Source organism: Heterocephalus glaber, unplaced genomic scaffold, assembly GCF_053883595.1.
Source record: "Heterocephalus glaber isolate CG9 unplaced genomic scaffold, H.glaber_assembly_v1.0 deba00000818, whole genome shotgun sequence".
Lineage (NCBI taxonomy): Eukaryota > Metazoa > Chordata > Mammalia > Rodentia > Bathyergidae > Heterocephalus > Heterocephalus glaber.
The window spans coordinates 12820778-12847948 of NW_028258164.1; the positions used below are offsets into that span (position 1 = coordinate 12820778).

At 47.6% G+C, this 27171-nt stretch overlaps 2 protein-coding genes and 1 long non-coding RNA gene across 27 annotated transcripts in view; 2 read left to right on the plus strand and 1 right to left on the minus strand.

The window, feature by feature from the left end:
• The window catches only part of Cul1 (cullin 1), a 101849-nt gene extending 82837 nt beyond the window's left edge, over window positions 1–19012 (plus strand). For all 7 annotated transcript variants that reach the window (XM_087207789.1, XM_087207790.1, XM_087207788.1 and 4 more), the window contains 13 exons: window positions 5636–5743; window positions 5823–5929; window positions 8178–8226; window positions 8599–8730; window positions 9643–9760; window positions 10748–10824; window positions 11194–11325; window positions 12500–12592; window positions 16122–16169; window positions 16250–16332; window positions 17008–17113; window positions 17546–17659; window positions 18530–19012. In XM_087207789.1, coding sequence (XP_087063915.1) covers window positions 5636–5743; window positions 5823–5929; window positions 8178–8226; window positions 8599–8730; window positions 9643–9760; window positions 10748–10824; window positions 11194–11325; window positions 12500–12592; window positions 16122–16169; window positions 16250–16332; window positions 17008–17113; window positions 17546–17659; window positions 18530–18610 — 1248 coding nt within the window. In that variant the 3' untranslated portion in view covers window positions 18611–19012. The remainder of the gene's footprint in view (window positions 1–5635; window positions 5744–5822; window positions 5930–8177; window positions 8227–8598; window positions 8731–9642; window positions 9761–10747; window positions 10825–11193; window positions 11326–12499; window positions 12593–16121; window positions 16170–16249; window positions 16333–17007; window positions 17114–17545; window positions 17660–18529) is intronic.
• A 477-nt stretch (window positions 19013–19489) lies between these two features.
• Window positions 19490–21386, plus strand: LOC147828968 (uncharacterized). The gene is made up of 3 exons (XR_015449951.1): window positions 19490–19649; window positions 19992–20148; window positions 21198–21386. It is a non-coding gene; the product is annotated as an uncharacterized LOC147828968 (long non-coding RNA).
• Window positions 21387–22658: 1272 nt separating this feature from the next.
• The window catches only part of Ezh2 (enhancer of zeste 2 polycomb repressive complex 2 subunit), an 87547-nt gene continuing 83034 nt past the window's right edge, over window positions 22659–27171 (minus strand). For 8 of the 19 annotated variants that reach the window (XM_021240896.2, XM_021240897.2, XM_021240899.2 and 5 more), the window contains exons 16-19: window positions 25854–25949; window positions 25237–25318; window positions 24316–24396; window positions 23817–24201 (exon numbers count right to left, since the gene is read on the minus strand). In XM_021240896.2, coding sequence (XP_021096555.2) covers window positions 24014–24201; window positions 24316–24396; window positions 25237–25318; window positions 25854–25949 — 447 coding nt within the window. In that variant the 3' untranslated portion in view covers window positions 23817–24013. Of the gene's footprint in view, window positions 22987–23816; window positions 24202–24315; window positions 24397–25236; window positions 25319–25853; window positions 25950–27171 lie in introns of those variants that run through there. The other 11 variants (XM_021240900.2, XM_087207782.1, XM_087207781.1 and 8 more) reach the window with 4 other exon arrangements.

Genomic DNA, 27171 nt, shown 5'->3' on the forward strand with positions numbered 1-27171 from the left:
GTCCTGCTGTCTGCTTAGCTTGGTCTCCTTTCTTTAAGGCCAGCTCAAATTCTCCCTTCTAAAAAGAGCACCCCTTAACCATGCCCTCCTAAGCCCTATGGCATTGATGAAATTCATCACCATTTTGTAATCGTTTCTAACTTCTGAGCTTCGCATCGCTCCTCCATAGATTGTAAATCCCCGTAAAGCTCATACTTCATTATCTTCATTTTATACTTTTCATAGTTTGAATTCCTCTAATCTCAGCACCAAGTAACTGGCAGTGGCAGGGGAAGTGGTGAGGAGAGCACCCGTCTGCTAACTGACCACTGTCCCCTTTCTGTGACTCAGTTATGCATGTTGTCTAAACTCAAGAACTTGACACTCTTTAGATGTATCTTCCAAAATACCAGCTCAGATGCAGTTTCTTCCACGAAACCTTCTATCACCTTACAGTGGTAGAATCTCCCCCTTGAAATAATAGCACACTGGATAGTTTATAAGACATTTGCACTGACATCTGAACTTAGGACATGGCCCCATCCTCCTACGTGTCTTTGGAACTTAGTATGAGGCCTTGTGTGGAGTAGGGTATTGGTATTTTTGTTTTAATCGTACTCATCATTCTCAGAAAGATTTAGTGCTGCTTACATGATACCTAAAATACAAGATATATTGGCTAAATCAGGGAGGAACAAAACTCAGAGCAGAGCTCAAAGTTCAGGCAGTGTAGTCAGATGCTCTTGAGAGAGAAATTCTTGCCTCTGAGTTTTTCTGATCCACACAAGAGAGCTTGCATAAAACAGTCAGTAGTCAGCTCTGGGAAGTGCCATCAGCTACTCGCTCAACCTTCTTTCTATTCAGAACTGAGAATACTTTCTCAGTGCCCCATCCAAAAGAACACTGGTAATGTGTTTGGGCTCATACATGGAGTCGGGGTCCGTTTTCATTGTCTTCCCTGACACCAGCTTGTAACACAAAGCCAAAACAGCTCAGGAAAGAATCAAGTAATGCAGACTTGGAGCTTGTATAGTTGGTTCCACCTTGAACTTGGAACACATGGTTGCTCAATCCCCTGCAGAGATAGTTCATGAGCAAGCACAAATCATGTTCTGAGAGTGTTTCATTACTCTCCATCATTAGGGCAGACGCGGAAGCAAGAAAGCCATGTGAGTGGAGTTGGGGTAGACATCATCCGGTGGAAGTGGGTTTACAGATACTTGGACTTCACCAAGGCCGTCAGGTGTAGTGCTAGGGTGTTGGGCTGCGGAGGCTGACTGGGAAACATAGTTGTGAGCGCTGTTCTGCAGCTTCAAGACAAAGGGAGAAATTTTCAGGAGCTACTGGATCCAGGATTGGGGTGGGAGACACAGAGAGGAAGCACTTAAGACAGAGCCTTGCGCAGGCAGGAACAAAACCAAGTGGCTCTGACAGGCATGTTTTTCAGTAGAAAATTAGCAAGTGGGATCTAGAACCACATCACAATTAAGACATTCAGTGTTTTGGCTTCAGAACTTGGGTTGGAGATGATTTAAAAAAAAAAAAAAAAAGACTTAAATGAAAGGCCTCTTAGTGGTATAGGCACCTTCTCCCACCTATCCTCATTTGAGACAGGCACCTCCTCCTCTCTTCCTGTGTCTGAACCAGGTTAATGGTTCCTTTCTAAAGCATGCTCTGGTTTTCCCAGTTCTTGCAAAATTCAGTGTTTTTATCTCTGATCATTTAGCCTGACCCTAGCCAGCTTATAGTTGTGGCGTTTGCAGGGTGATTTGAAAAGGCTGAGGAGAGACTTCACCTTACCTAGGGATGAATGAAAATGCAGGTGCGCAAAAGAACTAGGAGTGATCTGGCATAGCAAAGCCCATGGTTGTGTCTAAGAGATGGTCTGCAGATTGGACATTTCTGAGTTACAATCAAAAATACTAAAAAGGAAGAAGACGCTCACTCGGTCCCTAGATGGCCGTGAGCCGATTGGCGGTCACTTCAAGTCTTGTAAATACACAGAAAGATTTAAATTAGAATTTAGTTTGAGGCGGCATGAGGACTAATTTGGGCAGGGACATGCTTCAAGAATGACTTTGTGTGGTGATTAAAGTCTTCCCTCTGAATGACAACTGTGTATTTCTCTTTTAGAGAAAATGGTAATCTGTGACAAAAGACATAATAAATACAAACCATCCTTGACCTACCCTTCATAAATTTAGGCATATGATACTGAAACCGATTTAAGTTTTCAGCAAGCATTGGTTCTTTGTGCAATTACATTTGTTAGTTTGATTTGCTGTAGTAATTTCTTTTGTCTCAAAACAACCATTTCCTTCCTAGTATTATCTTAAAACCTGTACATTAAAAAGTTCTAATATGGAAATTTTCTAATATATTCAAAAGAAGAAAGAAGAGTAAAATCAAGGCCCACAGCCCATGGCTTTAACAGTCTAGGTCAGTAAGGGCGAATTTTTTAGAGCGTTCAATGATACAAACAGCCCACTGGAGCACACATGCCACAGGTTCACCACCACTGGCCTAGGTTCTCCATATGCCATGCCTTCCAAGATCTTAGGGATGTGTGTCACATCCCTGTGGACCAAACCACTCAAGGCAGACTGTGAGAGTCTCTCTAGCTAATTTTTCACAGGTGGGGCGATTTTCTTGTCTCCACCTATAGAAGGTCTGCATCACAGCCCTGGTCTCAGTGTACAGCTGACTGCAGAAGAGATGGGAGCCTTGGGTGTGTAACCCAAGTCCAAGCCCAGGAGTAACAGTGCTCCTGTGCTGGGCTTTTTAACCTGGGTGAAAGCCCACGAGCCATAGAGCAGGGGTCAGGAAATGGTGATGATCAAAGGTTTATCAGCTGCCTGCCTCGAAAAGGTCCTGAGTTCGATCCCCAGTACCAAAATAAAAAGATTACCCAGAGGCAAGGACTGTGGACAAGCCAGCCCCATGTTGCTGGGGTGGATCTGTTGTTGCTACCTGCTGTTCTCAGAAGACTTAGCACTCATGGCATGACCTGGTCTTGTGGTCTCTGGCCCAATGAAAGACACAGGCTCTCCACAAGATAAGAGCCCTTGAACCTTGAACCCCAAACCCCATGTGTCTTCTTTTTTACTGTTTATCTTTTTAAGGATGGATAAGATAAATAGAACTTATGTTAGACTCATGAAGTATATTTTTTCTGTGTGAAGTTGTGTGAGCATCATACAAGCCTCAGGGCCTCACTGAGCTGATGCCCTACGAGAGAGACCAACAGGGGCAGATTGTGAGTGTCCCTATTGTGGTAGGCTGGAGAAACTCCCTGGGAAGTGTCAAGACTGAGAGAAGACTTGCTTAGATAAGGGGACTCCTGCCTGGAAGCTCCTGAGTGGCCTCTCTCTGGCCCTCAGAGTCCACCCTTCCCGGCCCAGGATTCGGGCATGCTCTTACCCTTGCAGCTCCCATTCCAACACCACATCCCTGTCCACCTGCCCTTGCCATGCTGGGTCTTCTTCAGTACAGAGAACCTTGGATTTGGACTAAAGACTGCTTAGCTGTTGGCAAAGAATTCTTCCCACTCAGAAAGTCCTTCTGGGCATTTCTTGGGAAATTTATGTTTTTCCAAATCTAAAATCTAACAAAAATTAGTTTAGAAAACCTGAGAAATGAGGAGAAAGTGTTGTCATTCTCCTGAGACACACGGTAGCAGTAGGTGTAGAGTCATCACTGGTTCTGAGAAGGCAGCCAGGGCAGTGTGCTGCGCAGGCACAGGCAAGGGCTGGCCTTGCTGGGAGCCTCAAGGGCCACTCAGTAGGTACCTCCTTGTCTGCTGCTAATGGTGAGTGATTCTTATAAAAAGTAAGTGATCAGGGGCCGGGGATTTAGCTCAGTGGCGCTGCGCCTGCCTTGCAAGCACAGGTCCTGAATTCGATCCCTGGTACTGGGGGGGGGGGGGGAGTTCATATGTATATATACAAAATATGCTTTATACTAATCCTGTGAGTGGTATTACAAAAACTGCAAGTTTTGAAAGCAAACAAAATCCTTAAATTGGCACTTTGACATGCTGTTCACCTCACCGAGAAATCAGAGTGCCCCCTTACCTGAATTCGCACAATAATGCATCAGTGTGGCTGAAGACAGGCATAGGGAAGACACAAAATCAGAAAGCTATGGAAACTCTGGCTCAGCCATAGTGGTCGTAATAGATCTTGTGTTTATTGTGTCTTTTTTTAGAGTAGAAAATCTCTGAAACTTTCAGTAATTTTTCTGTTATAAAGTTATCCTCTGAGTGATTATTTATTACTTAAAAACAAGTAAAATGTTACCCAAAATCCAGAATAATGAGAATTTGGGGGGTTCTGGTTCCCCATTTCTGAATGCTACAAATTAATACATTGGGAACTTGGGGACAGTGGCAGAGCGCTACTAGCTGTGCTGTGACAGACCTCCATCGCTTGGCTCCTGGCCTGCTGTACTGCTTTTGTCACCAGTGTCGTTCTGATTTGGCCCTTGGGCCTTTTCCCTTTGCAAAGCTATAGAGACCATGTCGGACTCGAGTCACCTGCCTGTTCCTGAGCCTGGGCCAGATGCATAGCTCTGACTTGTTCCTCCAACTGTGAAGTGGGGGTAGCAGTTGTGTCCACCTCACCTGTGGGTGTGACGGTCCTTGTGCAGCCTCAGGAGTCTGGTACACAGGAAGTGCTCAGTGTCAGCCACAGGGTGTTTTTATCTCATGCCTCCTGGAGCATCGCTGCCTGCCCTCGCCGGTGGCTGCCTTTCCCCCTCCTTCCATTCTGTGACTGCTGTCAGGCGATGCCCTCTTCCCACCAGCCTGGTGCCCAAGGCTCCGCCCATTGCACATCCACTTCCTCTTCCTGTTTGCCCAATCTGCCCACCCCTGCTGTCCTCTGACCAAGCCTGCCTCATTCTTGGCTCACCTGCCCAGCTGCATCCTAGATTGTGATCTCACTGGCTGGTTGGTTTTCCCAGTCAAAGTTTAGAATTTGAATTTTCAACAACAGAAAAAAAAAAATGTCTGAACAAACCTGTCACTTTGCACTTTAAAAATTTTATTTTCAAAATCGCTCTGCATTTTTGCTATTCCTGGGTTTTTTTGTTTTGTTTTTTGCTTTTTGAGCAGGTCTTGCCCTATACCCCTGGCTGGCCTTGAGCTGGCCACTATCTCAGCCTCTGAGTGCTGGAATTAATGGCAGGTGGCACCACCACAACCAGCTGTCTTTGCTATTTTTTTTTCTTCTTTTTTTTTTTGGTACCGGGGAGTGAACTCAGGACCTTTCATTTACAGTAGTGGCAGGTGCCAGAACCACTGAGCTAAATCCCCAGCCCCGTCTTTTGCTTTTTTTTGGTACCGGGGATCGAACTCGGGTCCTTGCTTTTTTGAGCCAGGCGGAGGAACCACTGAGCTAAATCCCCCACTCCGTCTTTGCTATTTTTAATGTAGGCTTGAAATCAGTATTTAATTTTGAGTCTGGCAGATATAGTTTCTTTTCTGTTATATACAAACAGAACGTCCTGTGTGTTTCAGTGGTAAAACCGAAAGTATTTCTGATCATACTCATAACTTCTTGGAAGATGCGCCTAATAAGCCTTTTAGAACATTTCATAGTGGCTCATTAATGTGCAGTTCAATTCCCAATAGCCAATTTTTTTCTTGTTTTCGAAGGACCCCAAAATGTATGTACAGACAGTGCTGGATGTTCATAAAAAATACAACGCTCTGGTGATGTCAGCCTTCAACAACGATGCCGGCTTTGTGGCTGCACTGGATAAAGTGAGTCAGTTGCTGTTGTGCCTTCTGGAAGCACAGGAGGGTGGGTCGCTGTCCTCTAACTGTCTTCTGTGTAACACAGGCTTGTGGTCGCTTCATCAACAACAATGCAGTTACCAAAATGGCTCAGTCGTCCAGTAAATCTCCTGAGTTGCTGGCTCGGTACTGTGATTCCTTGTTGAAGAAAAGGTATTAAATGACTGCTTTTTCTTAGTATACCAATCTTAGCTTTTATATGAGGAATTAAAGTAGACATTCCGTTTTACATACATGAAAGTGTAATCTTTGTACCTTTCAAGATGAGAAAGATACATCACATTTCCAGTTAAATCTGTAACATCTCCCAGTGGCTGTTTGTGAACACCAGAAGTGTTCTTCAGTACTTCGTGACTATGTGTTTCAAAGATCGCTTTTCATTTGGTGCGTAGCTGTGTTGCTGATTCTTAGTCATGACTTTTCCACCGTCTCCTCCTGCTCATCTGAGTGTATTGAGAGGTGGAGATGACATGCTCAGCTCTGGTGCTCTCCCAAGCTTTGTGTCTCTGCAAGTTTGAATTTTGCGTGTTTGTCCCTGGTTTCCCTCCAAGTTGCCTTCCCTTTCGTAGTTCCCTTCAGAAGTGGTCACGGTTTGCTTCACAGTCCCAGCTGTCACAACAAATGTTGAAGATTTTCATGAAGGGAGTCGATCTCCTGGCTTTCTGTTGCAGTAATTTCGCACATCCCCAGATTGAGCTGGTTTTGATTCTACTAGTAAATAGCATTTAAACAGCTCTCAGAAGCTACCACGGCCTCATTACAAAAAAACAAAACAAAGACTCCAATGCCTCACACCCAGCATAGAAAGCCCACAAGTGGGACAACCCACTTTCCAGTTCCCCTTCTGTCTCTCTTAAGCAGAAGCTTTCTTTCTCCCAATAAATTCTTCCTACTCTTTTTTTTTTTTTTTTGGTACCAGGGATCAAACTTGGGTCCTTGCGCTTTTCCTACTCTTAAAAAGAAAGCCCATAAGCAAGCCTCACTTAAGAGAGCTGCAAATGTCCTAAAATGCCAGCAGCCCAAAGTTAGCAGCGCACTAGAGTCCTTGTGCAAACTGTTGTACACAGCTTCCCAGGAATGTAAAGCTGCTCAGCAAGAACAAATCCAAGATCATTCCCTGTGGCAACCGTGAACTATGTGGTCTCCTTGGTCGATGATGGGAGAAAAAGTTTGGTAGGGGTCAATAGCTATCCCTTTTTTAAACATTAGTTTTAATTAATTAATTTTTTAAATAGCTCTTTTAACTTTGCCAGAAAGTCATTCCCTGATGCCAGTGAGAAATTGTAGTTATTTCTGTTTATTACCATGCTGGTCTAATGTATTATTTAGCAGTTCCATTCAGACGCACTAATGATCCTGTCGAAGAAAGAAAAAGGACTTACTAAAATGCTTCTTAGGACTTGACGTCACTTTTTTAAGCTGCATTGTAATGTGACTAATTCAATATGGAGACGATGCTGTATGTGGTCTTGGGTTGGTTGGACAGAACAGTTAGGTGTCCTCTGTCCACGCTGTCTGTACGACCACTGCCTTACTCAAGTCCCTGAGGTGTTCTCCTTGAAGGCCGCTGAAGCAGTCAGGGTAGCAGTGTGTCGTTCCTCCAGCCACACTGGGGAGGGGCATCCAGGGAGAAAGTGTCCCGCCTGCCACCTGCAAAGGAGAGCATGGCTGGAGGTTCTTAATTCAGAATGCCAGCAGCACTTGTTTGGCAGCTCTTTCATTTTGTATGAATTAAGGAGTCTCATTTATGAAGAACTCTTCCAAGAAAAAACTTCATTTACCCCGAGGTCACCTTTGATTACTGTGTTTGTTCATAGCAGGAATGAGTCAGTCCTTAAAGACAGTCATCAGCTCTGTAGATACAACTACAGACTTCTGTAGACTACTTTAAGCTCTATCATCATCTTTCGTTGTTAGGCCCTTAAAATGGGAAGCATGTGCCTTTTTGTTTTTTCAAAGGTGGATTACGGGGCCAGGGATTTATTAGCTCAGTGGTTCCACTGCCTGCCTCACAAGCGTGAGGTCCTGAGTTTGATCGCCAGTACCAAAACCAAAAAAAAACAAAACAAAGATGGATTAACACAGGCTGTAAAAAGCAATTAGAAAAGTAGGTTTCATTTACTGATATGGAAGTGGATTATTTTAAAGGAAAATTTCATTCCTGTTTCAGAAGCTTTTTATAAATCTCTTATGTTGCTTTTCCCTTGGCTCTTCTGGGTGGTCATTTCACAGCCTGCTGTCCCCTCATGGGATTAGAAGGAGAGGTTGCCAGGTTGCCATCAGCAGTAGTGCTGGTCATTTGAGCTCCAAGCCATGTTCTCATAGGGTGACTGGGCTAAGGGTGCTCGGGTGAATTTCCGGTCCTTTGTTTTAAAACACACTGCCTTCTGTCAAATTTCAGTTCCAAGAACCCAGAAGAGGCAGAGCTGGAAGACACACTCAATCAAGTGGTAAGGTCTTCCTACCTTTGTGTTAGAAACCCGTTTTCAGGGGCTAGTTTCCAGGCTGTGCGTGGAACTGTGTACGTAGAGCATCCAAGGGGTGTACAGTGATCATCAGTGACTCCCTTTTCGCTCTGTGCTTTGCTCCTTACATGCAGCCATTACTCAGTGCTGGCATTTTCCCTCCTGGGGCAGAGTCTAGTCAGCATGGTGTGATTTGAGGGGCTGATGAGAATGCTTGCTGTGAGCACTCGGACAGAGCTGTTGCCATCCTCCACACTGGCACACAGGCCCAACTGAGACCGAGCCCGCTCTGGCCACCAGCATGCAGCTCGTCAGCTTGGGTGCGGGGTTGCTAACCTGTTCTCTGGGTGTTGCCAGATGGTTGTCTTCAAGTACATCGAGGACAAAGATGTGTTCCAGAAGTTCTACGCAAAGATGCTGGCCAAGAGGCTGGTGCATCAGAACAGCGCCAGTGACGACGCCGAGGCCAGCATGATCTCTAAGCTGAAGGTGAGTTTGGCCCTTCCCGAGAGCCAGGGTCTGGGTGTTGCTGCAGAGCTGTTTGTTTCTCCAGGCTTCCGGTGTGGGCAGAGGAGCCTGCACAGTGTGAACTGTGCTGTGTGCTACTGAAACCCACGACACCATTGGGCCAGCGGTGCTTTCCCTCTGCCTCTCTTGGAGCCTCCCATGCCTGCGCTGTGCAGGCCGCCTTGCGCTGGCTCTGTGCCGCCTGCAGGAGGGTCAGGCCTGACATCTGCTGTTGAGTCCTCCTCACTTCTGCCACCTCAGCATTCGCCAAGAGTGCAGTGCTGAGAGACAAATCGTTTCACCTTGTTCCCATCACAGTATTAGGGTATCTTCCTCCTAGGTACTCCGATAATGGTTGTTTGGTATATGAAGACCTAACTTCCGCCTAGAATTCTCTTCTGTAGTGGTGTGGGGTGCTTTGCTTTGCTTTGCCTTGCTTTGCCTTGCCAGGGCCTTGTGTACTGCTAGTCAAGCACTCTGTCACTGAGCTATAGCCCCATACCCATTTCATTTTGAGACAGTCTCTCACTAAGTTGCCCAGGCTGGCCTCCAACTTGTGATCCTCCTACCTCAGCCTCCTTAAGAGTTAAGATTACAGGGGCCAGGGATTTAGCTCAGTGGCACTGCACTTGCCTTGCAAGCACAAGGTCCTGAGTTCAATCTCCATTACCAGAAAAACAACCCAAAATAAATAGTTACGATTACAGACAGTCACCACCTCGCATAGCTGAGTGTTTTAATTTGAATTGGTATATATTTATACCATAAAACATAACTAAATGTTACTAATTTTAGTACAATTAAGTATGCATTATACTGTGATTTCTCTAAGCTTCTTTTATACATTTATATTTCTGTACAAATTCATGAGACAATTCCCTGGATTCATTTCAGCAAGCTTGTGGTTTTGAATATACCTCCAAACTTCAGCGAATGTTTCAAGACATCGGCGTAAGCAAAGACTTGAATGAGCAGTTCAAGAAGCACCTGACGAATTCGGAACCCCTGGACTGTGAGTATGGAGTGATTCTGGGCTTCTTTCACAGCAGATGAGAAATAATAAGGGGGCAAGTGAGGGTAGACGTTCTGTCTGAAGTTCAGAGATGAAGAAGCAAAACGTTCCACCACTCGAAGACAGCCTTTGCCAATCCGAGGTCTTAGCTCACATCATACGGCAGCCTGGGGCCACAGTGCCCAGCATCTGGGTTCCGAGTGCACGCCTCTTATGCTTACTGACCTCTCAGCCCAAATACAGATGAGGGACCCCCGGACTTGTTCAGCGTTGTCCTGCTTTGCACCTAGGTTTGGATCCATTTTAGAACTGTTTTAATTCTCAGGACTCCCTCTGGCCTGTAGAATAGAGATAGAGTAAAGTGGGCCGTACTCTGAGGTCTTGCTCTGCTAGCGGGCATCAGGCTTATGCTGACATCATCAGGATAATCTTGGTCATTTGAAATGAAAAGTGGAGTTTTGTTCTTCTCAGTTTGAAAGGCTCTCCTGTTGTTAAGTTTGACATGCTGCTGTGGACTTGGCAGCTACTGGGTAGGATGAAACCGCTGCTGTGAGTTTTAGATTAGACGCATCTCCACTGTGTCTTCCGCAGGAGTAAGTGGGGCACATGCCATAGGAAAGGCAGCGGGTACCTGGGCTTGCAGCACCCTTGCACTGGGGGCTGTTGTGTCTGTCACCCCGGATGTGGCCCAAGTAGGCTGAATCGGTCACTGCAAAGAATGATCCACAGACACAGCAAAGTAACAGGGTGCCACGGCTCTACATTGGGCAAAACTGGAAGTCTCACCCTGAAGGAAGAGAATATCTGTCTCTTCCACTTTTTACTAATTTTAATTGAGTAAAGTGAGTTGAAATTATATATTCTGTTCTTGATTTTATATTCAAGCAGGATTTTCCATGTAATGTGTAGTGTTCCATATTAAAGAGAGCAGTCTGCTTTTTTAGATTATGAGACTGACTAAATGCATTCCCAAATTTTGTCCCACAGTGGATTTTAGTATCCAGGTCCTGAGCTCCGGGTCATGGCCCTTCCAGCAGTCGTGCACATTCGCCTTGCCATCTGAGGTAGGGCTTCGTCCTGTGTAGCTGGGCAGTGGAGAAGGGAAAGGTGGCTGTGGTCTAGGGTGGCAGAGGCTGAAGGCTTGGGCGTCTCTGTCCCAGGCTGTGGTGCCCATTTACTCTTAGAAGCAGAGCCTGTGTGCTTCCATAACAAGCACTCAGTGGCACCTACTGGGCTGGAAGCTGACACCTGCTTTGACTTCATCCTCCGGTGTCTGCAGTGCTTTCCGAGGAAGTCACACCGCTGACATTCGTATTCCTTTGATGGGGGCACCAGTGCTGTGCTGTAAGCCCAGCAGTGTGTACTTAGAAGTGCTGGCTGAAATGCGTGTTTAGGAATGAGTGTCATATAACCAACACTCTGCTTCCATCCAGTTGGAACGTAGTTATCAGCGATTCACAGCTTTCTACGCCAGTCGTCACAGTGGCAGGAAATTGACCTGGTTATATCAGCTGTCCAAGGGAGAACTGGTAACTAACTGCTTCAAAAACAGATACACCTTGCAGGTACGATCACCTTTTTATTTTGGGGGGAGATAGTTTAAATTCTAAGTGAAGATAAGACAAATAGTAGCAGTCAGAATCAGGTAATTCCCATGACAGAATCTCGAGTTGTTTGTCATCAGGTAGTGCAGAGGGCAAACCACGGGTGCCACCGTCCAAGGAGTGGAACCATGTTCATGTCACTGAGCCTTACCTTCCCTGCACTAAGTGGGGACATTGGTGTGTCTGCCTCGCAGCAGTGAAAGTTTGATGGATACTGTCTCTCATGCTGTTGGCGCTGTGCACATGTCCAGATGGTGGCTTAAGAAGCTAGAAATACATGTACTGAGTCTTTCCCTTTAACAGAGCAGTTTCACATCGATCAAGACCACCAGTGCTGATAGCAGTGCTCAGTGCCGAATAATAATAACTGCGCAACTAGACTATTTCCAGTTTGCAGATGAGAAAATAGGCCCAATTAATTAAGAGACTTTCTCCGGATTCTGGCTCGTAGGTGGAGAGCCAGAATCTCAGCTGTTGTGGCCGCATAGGACAGGCCACAGCTCATTGTCAGCTTCTTTTCAAGGTGGCCAGGGTCTTAACCCAAGCATCACGGACTACCTGGTACACAATCTGGTGCTGGGCCAGGGGCGGCTGTGATTGCTATAAACTGTGTCAGACTTTTCTTGCTTTGTCACAATAAAGTACTTAGGGTTTAAAAAACAAAAAAAAGCTGGACATGGTGGCACAGGCCTGTAATCCCAGCATTCAAGAGGCTGTGGCAGGAGAGTTCCCACAAGTTCAAGGCCAGCCTAAACTAAATAGACCCTGTTTCAACGCCCCCCCAAAAAAATAGTAACACATATTCAAATTGAAGATTCATACTTCATGTCTCTATGTAACAGGTATGTCTGTACAAATAAGTGTGGATGCATGTACGGTGTATATTTGCATACACAGCACAGTTTAGAAGAAAATTCACAATCATTTGAATGTCTGAAAGGGAAGGAAATGACTTGCCCTTCAGTAAAATATGGCTTCGTAGTGGCAGCACAACACCGTGTCCCTTTTAAATAGATCTGCTATGCTTTTTGCATCTGTTTGAAGAATTTGTTTGGTCAACTCAGGCTCTGTATTTGCAGATCTTTTCCCCGTGTGTTTAAATTGTTCTCTTCTCCTTACATGGGGGGCTTCAAAGGCATCCACGTTCCAAATGGCGATCCTGCTGCAGTACAATTCAGAGGATGCCTACACCGTGCAGCAGCTGACAGACAGCACCCAGATCAAAATGGTATGCCTGTCCATGAGGCGGTCCCCTGCCGGCCCACATGCTGCTGCCTTGTCCTCAAGGGCCCGGTGGGTAGGGAAGGGGATGCTGGGTGTCCACTCTGGCAAAACTCAGGCCCAGCAGCACATGCCCAGAGACTCAGGAAAGACCCAAGCCAGGATTGCAGAGTGCGCTTCCCAGGGACTCCATGAGGTGGAAGTGTGTTTCGAGTGGCACCAAGACTGGCACGTCCCTGGGACTTGGGTCAAGAGGGTGTGTGTAATGGATGGGAGAAGTGATCTAGCCAGCGCATACCTGGTTTACCCAGCTAGTGTCGGGGAGGTCGGGCACATTCCTGGAGCTCCAGGCCAGGGCCTGGCTGAGAAGCTCATCACCCTACCAGTTGTGTCTGTCCTGCAGTGCTGGGAACTGTGGGGAAAGTGGGCCAGCATGACTCTGGCGGTCATAGTGGCCATGACTCAGGATGACTGCAGTTGGGTTAGGCTGGGGCCACATGTGCTGTTATTTAGGACTGTCAAACATGTTACTACAAGCTTAATCTATATGCTCCATGTAACCACCCTCCAGTGTGCTTTTCTCCCTTTTGTTTATTTTTGTTGTTGTTTATTTGGTTTTTTTCTTAAAAGTTCAGGCTGACCTTGAATTCACAATCATCCTCCTTCCTCAGCCTCCCAAGTGCTGGGGATTATAGACATGTGCCACCATGCCCGTCCTGCTTTTCTTTCTTTTTTTTTGGTACCGGGGATCGAACTCGGGACCTTGCGCTTGCAAGGCAGGCACCGTAACCACTGAGCTAAATCCCCGGCCCCCCCATCCTGCTTTTCTATTAACTGGTTCTTTTGTTCATTTTTCTTTCTTTTTTTTCTTTTTTAACAGCAAGGATTGAACCCAGGGCTGAGTACATGCTTTGCTAGCGCTCTACCACTTAGCCCCAACCCCAGCTCTTATAGCCAGTTCTTAACCTCTTTTCCAGCTAGACTTTTCCTATGAAGCCTAAATTTTTCCTTAATTTTAGTATTATTCTTCACATTATTTATATTTTAAGGTGTATTTCACACCACGTAAAAGGGTATATTAGGAAGTGCGCAGTTGAGTCCATTTTATTATATTCACAAGCTTGATAGCCACCACAGCCTTGCAGTTGCAGAACGTTGCCGTTGCCCCAAAGAGGCCTGGCAGTCATGAGTGGGGACCGCTCTTTGCCCTGCCACCCCACGTTCCTGAGTCCTCAGGGTTTGCCTGCTGGGCACTCCTAGAAATGGGATTATAAGAGCTTGCACTTGGTGCCTACAATTTTCAGCTTTTCATCTCGTAGCATATGTCAAACTATATTCATTTCATAGTTGAAAAAGATTCTGGTTATGGAGGAACCACATTTCATTTCTCCCATAATCCGCTGCTGGACATTTGGGTGGTTCTGTGTTTTCCGTTCTCGGCATGCTTACAGGTGTGGAGCCGCTGAGCCACACTGAGCCACACGATTGCTCCGTACTGAACTTGCTGAGGAACTGTGCAGACCTGTTTGGTGTCTGCACCATCTCCTGTTCCTGCAGCAGTGATGAGCAATCTGGTTTGTCCTCGTCCTTCCCAACATTGATTTTCTGGAGTTTTTTTCTTCAGTCGTCCCAGTGGCTATACAGTAGTATCTCGGTGTGGCTTTGATTTGCATTTTCCTAACAGTTGTCATTGTTTAGACTCTCCATGTGCTTTATTGACTTTGTATTTCCTCCCTAGAGAACTGTCTGCCCAAATTGGTTTATTTAGTCTTTTCATTGTTAAACTATAAGAATTCCTTACAGATTTTGTATACTAGACCCTTATCAGGTGATCTATAAATGTTCTCTTTTCACTTTTTTAATCAACTCATAATTATACTATCTATGGGATATGAACATTTTATTGTACACACAGTTTTAGTTCTGAAATGAAGCCCTTATTTTTGTTGTTGTTGCTTATGATTTTGGTGACAGATCAAAGGAATCATTGCCTAGTCAAGGTCAGGTCCCCATTATAGATGCTGACACCCTTTTGAATGACAGTTGATCATAGGTGCATGAGTTATTTCTGGATTCTCAGGTTTTTCCATGATCTGTGTCTCTTTTTTAGACCAGTATCACACTGTCTTGACTGTTTCGTAGAAGTTTTGAGATTGAGGTCTTCAGGCGTGTTCTGTTTTGAGACAACACTGGCCATTGTGGCCCTTCTCTGGCCGCTGCAAAAGGGCAGTCGTGGTGGGAGGGCTTGCACTGACTGAGGATGGCTTTAGGGGCTGTTGCCATGCCGGCAATGTTAATCCTTCAGTCTGTAGACACGGGATGTATTCCCATCTGTTTCAGTTATCCTTAATTTCTTTCATCTATGTTTCATAGTCTTTAATGATGTATCTTACCCTTCTTTGATTAAAGTTATTCCTACGTATTATTTCTGATGCTTTTGTAAATATTTTCTTGATTTCATTCTTTGATGGCTCATTCTTAGTGTGTAGGAGTACAGCTGACTGTTGTATACTGATACTGTATCCTGTAACCTTGCTTAACTCATTTATGAGCTCTGATAGGGTCATGGAGGGGGGTTAATATATAACCAACCATATCATCTGAAAATACAGACCAGAGCTTCAGATTTTGAGTTTTTGGATTAGGGATGTTCAAACAGCAATGTCTATATAAATATTCCAAACTAATAATTTTTTAAAACTGAATATGAAATACTTCTGAGCCCCCAAGCATGTAAATCTTGAACTCATAAAAGCAGAAGAGTGTGCTCCTGTGTGCCAGGGTCTCTTCTGATCCCTGCTTTTCTGTATCAGATGAGACAACAACTTGGGGTGGCCTTAGTTGCTCCCCAGGGTGTGGGAGGGTGGTGTGCTGCAGCTAGCTCCTCAAGGCCGCTCCAGCCTCTACTCACTCTCCATGCCTGAAGCCCTTGAGGGGCTGGGCTGCTCTCCCCTGCCTGAGCCATGACTGGACTGGAGGCCTCACTCTGATGGCCTTAGCCATGTACCGTTGAGCCAGAACAGGCCCCTGCTGTGCTGAGGGCGAGATGTTTGTCCTGCAGGGAGAGCCTGTGGGAGCTGGGCCCACCCAGGAGCTGAGAAGTGACCACGTGGCCCTCTGTGACAGCCAGGCTGAGACCCACTGTGTCCTGCGCAGACCCAGGGTGGAGCTAATGCTAGAGTGCTTGCCTGGTGCTCTCAAGAGCCCAGGGTTCACCCACAGCACTGTGATCAGTAACCGAGATGGTACCAGGCGTGTAGAAAATGAAGAGCCACCTGGACATTCAGCTGACAATAAGTTACACGTTATTTCTAATACTGATCCATAATAAAACTGTTAGTTTTTATTACTGAGTGTTCAGGACCAAAAAGGGGTCATTTTCACTTCTAGAAGTCGGGGCGGGGGTGGGAGTAGTACAGAGAACCACTCAGAAGCCCATCTCTGGGCACAGTCTTCTTCGGCAAACCATAGCACTGCTGGTAGTAATTACAGAGAAAAATGCCCTTGCCTTTAACTATCTTTTCCTCTTTAATCAGGACATTTTGGCACAAGTCCTACAGATTTTATTGAAGTCAAAATTATTGGTAAGTTTGTGCGTCATGAATGTTAGGCCCAAAGAAAGCCATTTCCTGAGATTTACGTAATAACAAGTGTTTTCTTACAGGTCTTGGAAGACGAAAATGCAAATGTTGATGAGGTGGAATTGAAGCCAGACACTTTAATAAAATTATATCTCGGTTATAAAAAGTAAGAACAATTTAATAAGCAAATGGTCCTAGACCACAGACTTGTCCCCTGGCCCCAGGAACACATCCCAAGCCCCTCACAGAAGTCTGATGGAGGCCTTCCCTCCTGTAGGGCAGCCCCAGACTGCTCTTCATTTGCCTCTTAGCCTTGGATTTTCTTTACTTGGAAAACAGGTCTCCTTAAAAGGCTTGCCTGCAGAGTTCACGGTGTCTGTTTTTGTTTCACATGACAAAACTGGGGGAGCAGACCTGGACTAGGGGTGCAACCCAGGCCTCATGCACACCTGGCCAGCCACAGCCCCCCTGCCCGCCCCCGCCCGCCTGCGCGCATCCCCCTACCCTCACCCGCCCTGTTCCTTCTAAGACATAGTCTGAGTTGTCTGGGCTGGCAATCTTTCTGCCTCAGCCTCCAGAGCAGCTAGGATTACACGCATGGATGTCACTCTTGTCACTACTACTGGCAAAGCAGGAAAGTACCCTCTGACAGCTCTGAAAGGTGTTGGGTGAAGGGCATTCGGGGTCATTGGCAGAAGCTGTGCGGCAGAGGAGGAAGAGCCTTTGTGCCCTCTTGCCGCTGTCCAGGGAGGCAGAACCCCAGGAGTGCTGAAAGCGACAGCAGCCTTTCTTGCCTCCCTTTGCAAACAACAGTGATGGCTTTCCTTGCTTTTCTCGACAGTAAGAAGTTAAGAGTTAACATCAACGTGCCAATGAAAACCGAGCAGAAGCAGGAGCAGGAAACCACACACAAAAACATTGAGGAGGACCGCAAACTCCTGATCCAGGTGACTGGAGCCCTATGGGCTACGTCTTCCCCAGAGGATGCGGCAAGGGCAGGCTGGATCACGCACTGGGACCTGGGCGGTGGCACCCTTTCCGTTCCCCCCACACACACACACACACACACAAAACTAGCACAGACCCCCTGCCCTGTGTGTCAGGAGCCAGGTAAATGTGGCACCCGAGATGAGACCAGGTGGAAGCAGAGCTGTTGAGGGAGGATGGGCAGCTTCCATGGGTTTAAAGATTGACTTCTCCTTTTTTATTAAAATCCCCCATGGGACCCAAATGCTTTACTGTTCGACACATTCGAGCTGGGACCTGGACGAGTGGAATCGGCCCCTCCCTATCACCCCTAGGGAGGGCCACAGGCTGCTGAGCTGGCGCCCACAGCGGTGCAGCCTGCCCACTGGCTCATGCAGCCTTGTCCCACACAGGCGGCCATTGTGCGCATCATGAAGATGCGCAAGGTCTTGAAGCACCAGCAGCTCCTCGGTGAGGTCCTCACCCAGCTGTCCTCTAGGTTCAAGCCCCGGGTTCCAGTGATCAAGGTGAGGAGCGGCAGCACTGGGGGTGCAGCTTAGAGGGAAAGATGTAGCAAGAGGAGGAAGGCGGGGGAAGCTTTGTGCATGGGATAGGCTCTGCAAAAAAGAGCAGCTCCACGCTGTGTCTTGGAATACATATTCAGAGAAGTGCACAAGTCGTAAATATACAGCTTAGTGATTTTCACCAAGCAAACATGTTGTGTTACAGACACCAGGTGAGAGATAAGGTCACCATTGTCCCCAAAGCCCCAAGTTCCCAGGTTGCCCGTCTGGCTGTGGTGGTGTGCAGCAGTATTCGGGCACAGCCTGCTAGCACCAGCTCAGAATGAGCACTGAGGACATGCATGTCATTGTCAGAGTCGTGCCGCATGCAGTGTCCATTGGTGTTTGGTCCTTTGGGTGTTCTGCTGTGAACACACTACCAAGTCTGCTGTGGACACATTTGGCTCCTTTGTCCTGTGGCTTGTTTAGAACTGGAGCTTAGCAGGCTGTCCTTCCTGAAAGCTCACTCGCAGCCAGTGTGACCGCAGGGTGCCAGTGGACACCAGGCAGGCCGTGAGTCCCCAGCTGCCACATGCCATGTGCTCCTGGGTGTTGTTCTGCTTCAGCAGCCAGGCTCGGGTGGGAGGGGAGGTTTTGGCCCAGCGGCTGTCAGCCCAAGCCCAGGACTGGCTGCAGAGGACTTGGTCACCTCAGCAAGTGTCACCAAGTGGTTCTGTTCAGGAAGGCAGTGTCTGCTGCCTGGGCAGTAAAGCTCCAGGCCATATGGCTATTCAGGGCCAGTGGGTACCCACTGAGACCTGGGGGTGTGGGGGGTCGGCCTCTGTGCTGGTGGTTTTCTTCCCTCTCACTCCCCTTTCCAAAACCAACACCCAGAAATGCATCGACATTCTGATTGAGAAGGAATATTTGGAGCGAGTGGACGGAGAGAAAGACACCTACAGCTACTTGGCCTAACCCCTGTGGAGGGGCTGAGCGTGACTCAGCAGGTCGGCCGGCGGGAGAGTGGGACAGCTCGTGATGCAGCCACCTGCCACCACGCAGACCTCCCTTTTTAACCCTGAGGCCAGGAGCCCACCCCTGGCCTCGGCCTCCCAGCAGAACTGCTCAGGACTGATACATTTCAAGTCTGTACATACGGACACCGTCGCCATTTAACCTAATTTAAGAACAGAGGGGCTGACCCTTCGCGAGAAGGCTGCATGCTACTGCATCTAAATCAATACATTGGCCACCTGTTCGAAGCTGTCGCAGCACTTTGAGAGGAAGTCTGAATGGAACCACGTGTAATCTGCTATGGAAACCATTTGTATAGTGTGTTTCATTTTTTAATGTGTGAAAATAAAGAAAATTAAAGGATTTCTGTATAAGTCGCATTTGGTTCTGTTTTAAATTTTACTAAATTTTATATGTAAATGAAAGATAAAATGATTGTGCAGCTTTCCGTTCCCAGTGTCTTCTGGAGCTTGAGCAGGCTGCATTCTGATCTGAAAGATCTTTGGCCTGTGCAGCTACATCTGCCTCCAAGCTTGCTTCTGAGACTCGTTAGGGACTCGAGTGCAACCCAGCAGCCTCAGGTTCCAGACCAGGCCTGGTTGACACTGGAAGGACTAACGCGTCAGTCCTCTGAGCCCTGTGTGGAGAAACTGAGGCAGTGGGCAGGGCTGTGTTGTCACTGGTGAGCAGAGGGGCTGGGATTTACGGGTGGAACCAGGCTGGCTGTGTGGCTCTCCCACCTCTGCTGAGTGGATGACAGCAGGAAGTGAGTTCCAGCGGAACAAGCCCTGCGCCTTCCTCACTCACTGGTTCTGGTTCCAATTCTGCCCTGTTGTCAACTGGGGCTGACAGTGGTTTCCAGTGAGACACCCTGGTCTGGAGGATGAGGTGAGTCCTCTTCCCCACCCAGGAAGAGCCCAGGATCCTGGCTTTTGAGGCATCTGCTGGTGGACTGGACCTTGTTCCTGGCCGTCAGGAAACCTGCTTCTCCCAGGACGGAGTGAGTATCCCCCGCCCCCCGTGAAGAGAGCAAGGTCAGGGCTCGCTGCACACCCTCCTGGGCCCCAACTCCCCAGTGGTGTCCTCTGCTCTCAGTGTCTGGTCTGATCTGCCCTGGCTGAGGGCAGATGGTGGGGAGGGCACTTGGCTCCAGTTGGCTTCATTTCCTCAGAGATTTCAAAGTGCCTCCAGTTTCTTAGGCAGTAGATAACGAGCATCCTCAGCTAACTGCTGTGTACCAGGGCCTGACCAAGGAGGCAGGGCTGGAAAGGGCAGAATTCTTGGTGCTCTCAGAATAGCCTGGCATTTAATCCACTAACAGTTTCCACTCTTTGTCTCTCAGTCTTCCCTTGATCCCCAGTATACAGTGCCTGCCACCTGCCTCCCTCCTATCGTGTGCAGCAGAGATGCCTGGGCCCACCTGGAGAAGGCGTGCTGCAGTCTGGGGAGCAGGGGAGGTGCTGAGATTCGGCAGTGTCTCCAGGGCAGCAGGGAGTGTGGTGAGTGGAGGGTTGGAGGAGTCACGGGTGGTGGGTGCCTTGCTCCTGCCCCTCCCCGGGGGGTACGGTGCTGACAGTGATGTGACTGGAACCGCAGCTCAAGTTCTTTCACCTTTACCCCCCACCTCCTCGCCCTGCCCAAGGCCAGGAGCCCCAAGTCAGTTCCCTGAAGGTGAGCTCATTCCTTGATCTGCAGCCTGGCACTCCAAGCCCCCTTGGGTCTGCACTCCTAAGAAGGCCCAGCTCAGCCTGAGGGGCCTTCGATAGCAGCACTGATTTTGCAGTACAGGAGTTTGAACCCAGGACCTTCACACTGAGCTACATCCCCCCCCCCTTTTTTTTTGGTACTGGGGATCGAACTCAGATCCTTGCACTTGCACAGCAGGCAACCGAACCACTGAGCTGAACCCCCAGCCCTACATCCCATTTTTTGAGACAAGGTCTTGCCAAGTTGCCCATGCTGAGGTCAAACTCTTGTGATCCTCCTGCCTTCAGTGTGCAACCCTGGCTAGCAGCAGCCGTTAAGCCTTTAGTTTGTCAGTTTGGGGAAACCAGGCTCCCCTGGGTGATACACAGCTCCTCTTCCTACTTTCCTTTGGACAAAACATACTTAACCACAATACTGTAAATGCACTGGGCTTTCTGTTGTTACTGTTACTGGCCTCACTCATGAAAAAATGTACATAGTTATAATCTGAGCTGAGGACGGCTTCATCGGTCCTAGACCCTCCCATAACATCATTCCTTTTATCTTTGGATGCTCTCAAGTCTTTTTTTTTTTTTTTTTTTTGGTACCAGGGATCAAACTCAGGTCTTTGCACTTACGAGGCAGGCAGCGGAACCACTGAGCTAAATTTTACCCTGGCCCTCAAGTCTTTATAAAGCCACTTTAAACCCTGGCTTCCTCAGCATGAGCCTGCATAGTAAGACTGTCACTCACCTTGGCCAGTGTGTGTAATCTTGGGTTAATGACCGGAGATTAGAAACAAGATAGTTTATAATCTGTCTGCAACTTTACACCTTCAGTAAATTCACATTTTTCCCTTGAGGGTGAAGAAAAGTCCAAGTGGGGTCATCGGAGCTGGGCCTCACATGCAGGCTCAGTGCGGATTACTGAGCACTGAGGTGAAGAGCAGCACGAGCACAGTGGCCCAGACCTCGGGCCCAAGTGTAGACTGGGCCTGCCAACCAGCCACTTCGCCACTGCCCCGGAGACCAGCAGCCAGGCCCCCAAACTCCAGAGATGGTAAGAGCAGAGCAGCTCCAGGATCAGCAGGCTCCTAAAGTGTACAATATTTTTTTTGTAACTTCCACTTTAAGAAACTTGGGCTTTGCCATACCTGAGAGAAAAACCAGCAGACACATCCAAGGAGGGGCTGTAATGCACAGGGTTTGAGTTCCCCCAAAGAATGTCGGTTGCATCAGCGATGGACAGGTGAAGATGTGTGTGTGAGAAAACGGGCCGAGGTGAGGTGCACTGGGCTGGCAGGAGATCTGTTCTGGGCGGGTTTGAGGAGAGGCCCTCTGGCTCTGCTGCTGCCTTCTACCTAGCAGCTGAGTAGCTTTCTGGCTTCCAGTGCCCAGAGGGCTGGGGGCTGGGGCCCTGGGAACCCAGGGAGCCTGGGATATAGGAATATGATACAGAGTGCAGATATGGGTGACCCTGGGGGATGGCCCTGATTTGCTTTAAAGTGCAACTCCTAAATTTCCACCTGACCAGGTAAGCACAGGCGACTTCTACCAATAGAGATCTAGATGGAGCCCTCAGTGGGCTTATCTCTTTTTATTTGTTTTTGAGACATCTTACTATGTAATTCAGGCTGGCCTCAAACTCAAGGCAATTCTCCTGCCTCAGCTTTCTGTGTGCTGGGATCACAGGCATGCACCACCACACCTGGTCCTCACTGGGATTGTTTCTAACAAAAGATTGAGTGTAAGCATTTATTCCCACTAATTCCAGCAAGATTTAACAGAATGCTAAAAGGCTTTCCTCCTTTGATGATGTCATTTGTCTACTTCAGTGGACACGGTGTGGGCTAGAGATGAGCCACGCTGTCCCAAGAAATAAGCAATGATTGGTTACAATTGTTCTTGCCATACAAATTACACAAGATTCTAGATGGAAAGGATCTGACTAGCAGTCCCTTCAGCCACCTGGTGAGGCCACCTGTGTTGGATGTCCAGCCCTCCAACCAGTGCCGTGAGGGTACACCAGAGCAGGACATGGTCATGTGCTCCTCAGAAGTCTGAGGTGTGCAGGGAAGACAGTGAAAAAAGTACCCTTCAGGTCACGCTAAGAAGCCTACTGTGCAGTAAGCATGCAGCTGCTGCTGCCCACAACCCCCTCGGCACCAACACAGTGTCTCTGCCTTGTGACCAGACCACCTGTGTGACACTGAGCTGAGGCTCCCCCAGCATCCCTGTAGATCATCTTAGGACAAGTGGCCTGAGACATCACTGATGAAGCAGCTCTTTCTGGAATCAATTGAGGAAACCTGATGACAGCTGACTCAAGAAGTTCAAGTATACTTTATTCAAAGTTGAAAAATGTACCATACTGCATTATTGCAAAAATTCACTGGTACAAAAACACTTTGCAGCTGGTGAGAAGGCAATAAAAAGTTGATTTTTAAACTTGTTACTATAAATTATTGTTACAGTACTTTGCAAATTCAGAATTTCAAACTGCATTTTCTTTTCTAAGTTGCCCACAGTACTTGAGGTTCCTGAAGCTAAGGCAGCTGTTTCAGAGGAAGGGGAGGAGGAGGTAGCAGATGTCAAGGGATTTCCATCTCTCGCTCAATGCCCACATACTTCAGGGCGTCAGCCTGGCTGTATCTGAAAGAACACGAAAAGGGAATGAGCCCCTTTGTAAAGTGTCGAGGGCACACTTCCAGCTCTGCTCAGCTCAGTGGAGCTCAGCCAAGGGACCTGAGGAACCACACACATGTAAAGAAACCCAGCACACATCTGGTTGCTGTCACTTGTAGAGGTACTGCCTGTGCTGCGGCAGCAAGCTGCCCACAGGGTGACTGCCACTGAGAAAGGGGGCCAGCGAATCCCCAGCTGAGGAAGCTGAGAGGCTTTGTCCCCAACCCCAGCAGGAGGACCCCATTCAGTTTCATTAAGTCCTAGCCATCTGCAGTGGCTGCCATGTGAACTGAGTCCACAGTGACTCAGAACAGCTTCTGCACTATGGGAAGATGAGGCAGGAGACTCAAAAGTTCAAGCCCCACGTGGGCAATGGAGCAACTTAACAGCAAGATCCTGTCTCAGAATTTTTAAAAAAAATAAAACTTCTGGATGGGATATATACTCAGCCAAGGAATTCTTAGAAAGCTTCACATGGGCACACAAACATAAAGATAGTAAGTCCCCAATATACAAACAAGTTCTGTTCCAGGAGCACTGTTTATAAGTCAACATTCGTTCATAAGCTGACAATATGAGTCTTCTACAGTACACCTTTTAAAGCTGGCAACCAGACTGACTATAATAGTGTCCCCAGCACTTGTGATGCTCCTGCCTCAGTGCCTGGCTTTGAACACACTAAACACATGTTGGACTGGGGCTCAGCTCAGTGGGAGAGCAGCTACCCAGAATAAAGACCCAAGTGTGTGTAGTGAGTACTGCAGTGCCAGAATCTTCAAGGCCCTCAGTAAAGATGTACATTGTTGCAGACAGTGACATAGTACGGGGTTCAGGATAGTACCGGCTGTGTGAATGTAGTGTAGTCATGCTGACTACAGATCAGATGAGGGTCCAAGACTCAGCTGTTGCTGTCAATGGCAGCGTGAAAAATGGGTTTTCATTACATTTCCAAAAACAAGCAGTACTTGTACAACTGACAAATATACCAGCTCCACTACCAGGGTAGTAGAACCCCCAGCAGAGCTGGCAAAGAGCCTGAAGGGAGCTCTGTGCACTGCCCACAGCCCCAAGACGCCCTGGAAACACCCTTCACCAGCCTGTAATCGAAGAACAGCTCTTCACCGGTCTGGATGGCCCTCTTTGCAAAGATGCCGATCCTGTGGTCGCCATTCACCATCATGACTGCAAGGAGACAGCGGTGTCACGCAGCGATGCGCAGGCCAGGCCCACCCAACCCATCTGCACAGCCCTTGGTGCTGCTCTTATTGGGCTAAAAGGATCTTACTCAATACCCACCTTTTGCATAGCAATTTGGATTTACTGAGTGATTTGCAAAACGAATTTTGTTGCCCTTGCGAGTTGCATCCACCACAAAATCTAGAGAGGAAAACAAGCAGTCCAGTGGGTGACTTGCACAAATACACCTGACTCTAGTTCTTCAGGGTTTGACTTTAAAAGCAAATGATCCACCCAGTTTCACTCAGTGTGAAATCCCACTTGGAAGAAAATACTGTTCTAGGTGAAAATTATTCCTTGCTAATTCAAGATTGCATCACTGCTTATCTCAGATGGTATTTGTCAGTATAAATATACAGGGCAAAGCAAAATACAGCCAAAAAAGGTAATCTGACAATTCCTCCAAACGTCAAGAATAGGCATTTTTTTCTAGGTATAGTGGCACACACCTGTAATCTCATCACCCAGGAGGCTAAGGCAGGAGGCGCACCATGAGTTCAAGGCCACCCTGAACTGCATAGTGAACCTGTCTCCAAAAAGAGGGGGCAAGGAGGCATTTTCACATTCTTCTGGAATGTGATCAGAGAGAGAGAGAAAAAAAAACTACTTGGCCCAGCTGAGTTTCTCTTAACACCTCCACATGGGCCCCTGCATTGCCACATAATCCCACCGTGGATGCCCCCAGGCATTGGCTGTAAGCGAAGCTGCCTTCGCTCTCAGACTGGGCGCACATCTGGGGCAAGTCTGGAAGGAGTTTCCAGGTGCTGCACCCTACTCCATCCAATTCAGAGGTGCTGGCTGGAGAAGGGGTGCTGCCTTGCTCAACCCCAAGTTCATAGGTGTCTAAAGGAAGCAACGGGGGGGCAGGCCCTGACAAATGTCCCCACAAAGCCAAAACCCAAAGCAGCCTGCTGCTCTCCTCCAAATCCTCCGCCAGCTGAAGGCTCCCAAGCCAACTCTGCCTTCCACTCAGAAACATACCGTTGTTCAAGTTGAACAGGAAGCTGCACATGTATTTATCATACACTTTGCCTCTTCTGTCTGCTTCATCTTGAGAAATAATCTAAAAAGCAAGCACAGGAGGAAATCACACTGGAGTAGTAATGAAGCCTGGTCTTCAAGAGAATCTGGGACCTTCTGTCATTGTAGCAGGTTACTCTTCACTAGGTCTGCTCGCAGATGACAATCTTTGAAGCACTCCCAACCAGATAACCCATACCCACAGTGCTTATGCTTGGAGGGGGGATTAACAGTCAAACTGTACCTGTGAAATCCACTGAAGCTCCCGAAGATGTTTTCCCTCAACCAGGTGTTAATGACACTGTCATTTCTAAGTCCCTGTCACTAGGCTGTGGACCACAGATGGACCACATAATCAAGCCCTTATTCCCCTCCTTGTCTCCAAATGGTAAATGTGGCCAGAGCAGAAGCAGTTTAGGTACTCAGCAAACCAAATCCACAAACGTGAGTCCAAGCTAAAAGGCACTTCAGTATTATTTCATATTTAGTCCAATGTGATGGACTTGCTCAGTGAAATCAACTCAGAACAAAGCAGTATTACCAACAACTTGAGAACTCAGCCAAAGAGCATGCCTCACCTCTCCACAGTATTCCGAGATGAATTCATTTTTTTGCACAGGATCTTTGATGAAAATCCCCCAGCCTGCTACATCCGATGGTGCCAGCAGTAAATGCTAGAAAATAAAGCATTATCAAATGATCAAAAAAAAGGACAGCAGGACTAGGGATTTAGCTCAGTGGTGCTGGGGCCTGCCTCACAAGCGCAAGAGCCTGAGTTCAATCCCCAGTACCCCCCCCAAAAAAAAAACAGCAAAGACAGGCTGGACAGGCTGGCGATAAATGGGTGATAGACTGGAAACCCACGTTACCATTTTAAACCTGGTCTAGAGCAGCATCAACACTGAGCAGTGTGCATGAGCTGGGAAAACATCTTCTAATCATACAGAGGCACAGAAGAGTTGGCCGAGGCCACAGTGAGGTAGCTGAGGACCTGACTCCTCTCCACGCTCCCCTCTGCCCCGGATTGCCTTCTCATACTGGAGCAAGTCTGCAGATCATGGTCGCTCCTTGCCATTGTCCAGTCCTCTAGAGGCCCTGCCATTTCTTTTGGGTTTGTTCTCCCCAGCACTTTCACATATAGTGTGAAAAGCTGCCACCAGGCGGTATCCTAACTACATCAGTCCTATGTTCTTTGTTTGAAAGAAGATCTCAGGGCAGCCTCAAACTCCCTCTTCCTTCGGCACATTCTACTTTTAGCACGGAGTGCCAAGATGACCATTGGTGTCAGTGGCATAGTCAGGGATTCATTCTAAAACACTAACTTTTCGTTATGGGTCCTTATGCCTTCCAGATCTTCCTGTGAAGCTGGGTGTGGCTTAGCAGTAGATCACCCCTGGGTTCAGCCCCCCCGCACTGTAAATCCTGTGACCTTCAGAAAGGCACTTCTGATCACAGCCTTCCATGGGGGAATCCCCAAATTAAACTCAGTAAAAAGTATCTACATAAAATCCTTTTTGAATTAAAAGATGTCAATGTTGTACATACTGGCACAGTGTCACCCACTTTCTGAGCAGACTGAGGGGAACCCCCTCTAATTCTAGTGTGGGGTCGGCAGGGTCTTCAGCACCCCACCCCCAAGAGCTAGGATGGACCACCCAGGTCTCACTTCCTGCTCCTTCACTGCCACATCTTGTAACTTTGGGTTTCCTTATCCAACACCTAGCTCTTGGGGTTTAAGGACTGATGAGTTACTACATCAGAACAGCTACACTAAAAAAGATACTGAATTTCCCCAGCCCCAACTGCTATTAAAAGTTTTGCTCAGTAATTTCTGATGGCTACATTCAAAATTGCTCACATGCAATTCCCAGGCTTCCAATACTAATTCCTGGCTGG